This window comes from Trichosurus vulpecula, chromosome 6, assembly GCF_011100635.1.
Source record: "Trichosurus vulpecula isolate mTriVul1 chromosome 6, mTriVul1.pri, whole genome shotgun sequence".
NCBI lineage: Eukaryota > Metazoa > Chordata > Mammalia > Diprotodontia > Phalangeridae > Trichosurus > Trichosurus vulpecula.
Genome location: NC_050578.1, coordinates 267,432,153 through 267,436,777, shown reverse-complemented (window position 1 = coordinate 267,436,777; position 4,625 = coordinate 267,432,153). Strand labels below are relative to the sequence as shown.

At 39.9% G+C, this 4,625-nt stretch overlaps 1 protein-coding gene across 1 annotated transcript; it reads right to left on the bottom strand.

The window, feature by feature from the left end:
* Positions 1-406: 406 nt before the first annotated feature.
* Positions 407-1,345, bottom strand: LOC118855156 (olfactory receptor 5B2-like). Its single transcript, XM_036765253.1, has one exon. The coding sequence runs from the start codon at positions 1,343-1,345 to the stop codon at positions 407-409; it is 939 nt and encodes a 312-aa protein (XP_036621148.1).
* Between the last annotated feature and the right edge of the window lie 3,280 nt (positions 1,346-4,625).

The window sequence follows — 4,625 nt, the reverse complement described above, 5'->3', positions numbered from 1 at the left end:
GAATGCTCAAATTTGCTTTGCTAGTACTTTAGTTTCTTTACCTCCCTCATTTTGAACATTATGTTTTCCTTAATAAATCCTAGTCATTAACATTAGCCATTTGCCATCTCACACTGTTCATTCATATCCAGCTTGTAGAACTCTAAAAGACCCAGATCATTTTTTCTATTTAATATTTTATTTTTCCCAATTACTTAAAAATATTGAGTTTGAAATTCTCTTTCTCCTTCCTTCCATCCTTGAGAAGGCAAGTGATTTGATATAGGTTATACATGATCAGTCATGCAAAAAACTTACATATTAGTTGCGTTGTGAAAGAAAAAAAAACAAACAAAAAACCCAAGAAAAATAAAGACAAAGATTGAGATAGTGTTTTGTCCCTTAAAGAAGCATAAATCTAAGAAAGTCATTGCTCCCCCACCCCCCAGGTAGCTTTCCTGAAAGCACTCTTGACATCTTTGTTTCTCAAGCTATAGACCAGAGGGTTGAGCATGGGAATGGCCATGGTGTAGAACACTGACACCACTTTGTCTGTGTCCATGGAATGACTGGAACTGGGTTTGAAGTAAATGAAACTGACTGTCCCATACAATAGGCAGACTGTTGACAGGTGGGAGGCACAGGTAGAGAATGCTTTCTGCCTACCCTCAGCAGAGTGGATCCTCAGGATGGTTCTAAAGATGAACAGGTAGGACTTCAAGATGACTAGGATGGCACAAAAGCCACTGAATCCCCCTAGTAAAAAGACCAGCCATTGAGTGGTGTGGGTATCAGAGCAGGAGAGAGCCAGGAGGACAGGAATATCACAGAAGAAGTGATGGATCACATTGGAACTACAAAAGGACAGGCTAAAGGTGAAAAATGTGTGGATAGCAGAATCCAGAAAGCCACAGACATAGGAACCAATGGCCAGACTGGCACACACACTTGATGTCATGGTGGTAGTGTAATGGAGGGGCCTACAGACAGCTGCCTGGCGATCATAGGCCATAACAGCCAGGAGATAATTTTCAGTGGTTGCAAAGGCTATAAAAAAGAACATTTGTGTAGCACATCCATTGTAAGAGATGGCCTTATTCCCTGTGAGAAACCCAGCCATGACCTTGGGTGTAATAACTGAGGAGTAAGCAAAATCCACCAGAGAGAGGTTACTAAGGAAAAAATACATGGGAGTGTGGAGATGGGAGTCCTGGGAGATCAAGGCTATCATGCCCAGGTTCCCCACCATGGTGATGAGGTAGATGAGGGTGAACAGGATAAAGAGGGGCACCTGAAGCTCTGGGGCATCTGTTAATCCCAAAAGGATGAACTCTTTCACATGTGTCCTGTTATCTATAGATGCCATTTTGGAGCTAGGTCATTGACCTGTAAAACAGAAAAACCATTAGAATTAACTCCCTGCAATTAGTCACTGTCAAGGACTTCTCTAGTAGCAGGGGTGGTGATAGGGATGGTCCGGAAGCATCTCACTGATGCCATCATGGATATTTAGGACCAGCAGATTGAATGATCCAAATTTCTTTGGGAAAGATGCCTTTGCTTACCATTTTTCATTAGCTCCTGCTACATGCCAAAAGGGATAGAGTGCTAGGCCTTTTCTCAGGAAGTCCTGAGCTGAAATCTGGCCTTGGACACTTAATATCTGTGTGACCTTGGGCTTGTCACTTAAACTCTGTCTGCCTCAATTTCCTTAGCTTTAAAACAGATAATAATTATATCTACTGCACAGGGCTACTGAGGCTAAAATGGAATATTTGTAAAGTGTTTATAATCTTCATATTACACACATGAATATACTCACATAACATATACAAATATATACACATGTATATTATATATAATATATGTATTACAGTATGTATATATACATATAGGTATGTAATATATAGGCATATATGTATATATTTATCTATCTTATCTATTTATCTGTATGTGTGTATGTAAATATTATATGAACAGACCAACTGGGTTTGGGTACAAATACACATATACAGATATACATATTCTTATATATCTTAAGATATATATATATATATATCTTATATACATGTAGACATACATATTCATATACAAGTGTATATGAATCTAAACACAAACCAATTGGGTTTGGGCATTAACACATATACACACATGTATATATAGACACAGACACAGAAAGAAACAAACGAATTGGGTTGGCCTCAGTCATTACACGAAAGCTATAATTTGAACAATAATGTTGGAGGTGAGGAGGGAGGGTATTTTTGATATAGAGGTCCATGTTTGACTGGACTATCCTGAATGAGGAACAGGCTGCTAGCTCAGGTTGACCATAATGTTGACATGTGAAGGGCAGTAACATGACATAAAAAGGAAGAAGTTGTATTATGTCCTTGAGACGGTAGAGAACCACTGAAGACCTTTGAGTATGGGACTGGCATGTGCAGATCTAAGTTTCATAGCAATGGAAATCAATCAATAGAAACAGGAAGAACGATCCAGTGAAAGTAGAACTGGATCTGGTGCCCCAAGACCTGGTTTCAGACCTTGCCTCTGACATGTACTCCCCGATCACTTACTGTCTCTTTCAAAAATTTTCTCCACTGTACAAAAAGGATGGACTCAACAACCTTTTAGGTCCTTTCCAGAAATCTATTATCTTATGGATTGATTTGTCATTTGATGCTTCTCAACACCACCTGGCAAACTTGTCAGTACCCTGCCATCACCACTATGAAATCCAAAGCGTGCCACCCAGAAGACTGAAAGCCATTTTTTTCCCTTTGGTCGGATTCATGAATTGCCACAACTAAAACACATCATCACATGGCAGCTATACTCCAGTGGTGAGCCTCTCCACACAAAGCTAGACTAGTCTTAGGACATCAGAACAAAGGTCACTCCATCCACAGGCTCTTCTCAAAGGTTTTTTAGTTGGGGATGCCCTGCTAGAGGTTTCCCTTCACACCATAATGAGGCATCGGAATAGGAATCAGTGGGAAATACAAGTAGTCTCTCATATTTGATAAATTACAACTTTTTGTGAGGCAATTGGGATTAAGTGACTTGAGTTGGGTCACACAGCTACTATGGCAAGTTTCTGAGGCTGGATTTGAACTCAGGTCCTCTTGACTCCTGACCTGTGGCCTATTCCATATGCCACCTAGCTGTCCCTAATTTATAATTTCTACTCACCAAGAAACATTGCTAAAGACAGAGTCACAGAATCTCAAAGTAGGATTGGACAAGAGAGGCCATTAAATTAGGGGTACAGAGTACAGCAATTTAAATAAGGACCCTCTGTGTATGTCCTAGGAGTGTTAAATTGGGGAGATGACCTATTTGCCCAATGCATTCCAATGTCCATATTTATTAGTAAAGACCTCCAAATTAGAAATATGTGGTGTTTCAATGTCCATACTATGAAATGAAGTGGGGAAACCCACATTCAGGTACTGAGTGTAATGATGTGATTTATTACAGGAAATTATCCACTACAAACTGAAAACTTGGTAAGGGGAAAGTAAGGGATGTTACAGTCCTCCAAGGCAGTATGTACATTTGGTGGTGATGGGAGATGGGACAGCTCAGGTGCATAGGACTCCCCTTTGTTATGGGAAATGTCCCATCCCTGACATGTGTGAGTGCTATTCACTCACTTTCCAGAGATTCCTCGGTGCCTATTAATGAGGAAGTGAAATGTGATTCACTCTTTCCTTTAAAATCTATACTTTGGGAATTTTGAACACTGTTTCCTATTGGAGTGAGAGTGGAGTAGAATTAAGGAAAGAAGAAAATTTGGGAGATAGACTCATTCCATGGCCTGTTTACAAGGAGATAAGACCTTCATCTTCCTTCCCTTGCTCAGGCTTCTGAAAAACTCTGGTCATGTGCTCACTCAAAGAATAAACTGTCTAAATTTATTTGTGATCTAAATTCTGATTTAACTCTCCTCTTTTGTAATAGGGTCCAGTTTCTAAAGCCAGCAGAAAGGGTAACAAGTTGTTTCACCTTTACAGTGAAAGTTACCTATTGCTTATTACGCGATAGTTTCCGTGTTGGGTTATCTTGTATCTATTAGGTATATTTTCATTCCTCATCACGCAGCACTCTGGAATTTCTGGGAGCTCACTCCAGCCTTGGCATTCACATATTGCAGCCTCTTCTTCCAAATAGATTTCTACTCCAAGATCCTCCTTTAAGGAGGTCATCTGGGCCAGTCACATCTCATCTCCAAGCCACACTTTGAATTTTCTCTCCCAAGTCCTCATGTGGAGTACGTTCCCCCTTCCCCTCTCAATTTCCTTTTATGCTCTGAGTGTTGTAATTCCCCATTAAAATGTAAAGCTCCTGAAGGCAGACTAGCTTTCTTTCTGCTAGTATTTGTATTCTTAGCACTTAGCATAGTACTGATTCAGAAATGTTTAATAAATGCTATTGATTAATTGACTGGGTGACTGGCAGGCAATTATTTACAGCTGGTTTGGGGCTAAATACAACAATTTTGCTTAAGTTCTCATTTACAAAGATGTTCCCCCAGACAAGCTTATCTCTCGTTCAAAGACTCACTGTATGAGTCCACATCCACTCGAAATCATGACTTGGGCTTAAAATTAGTTCAAAACAAAGACATTCTGTGAAACAGC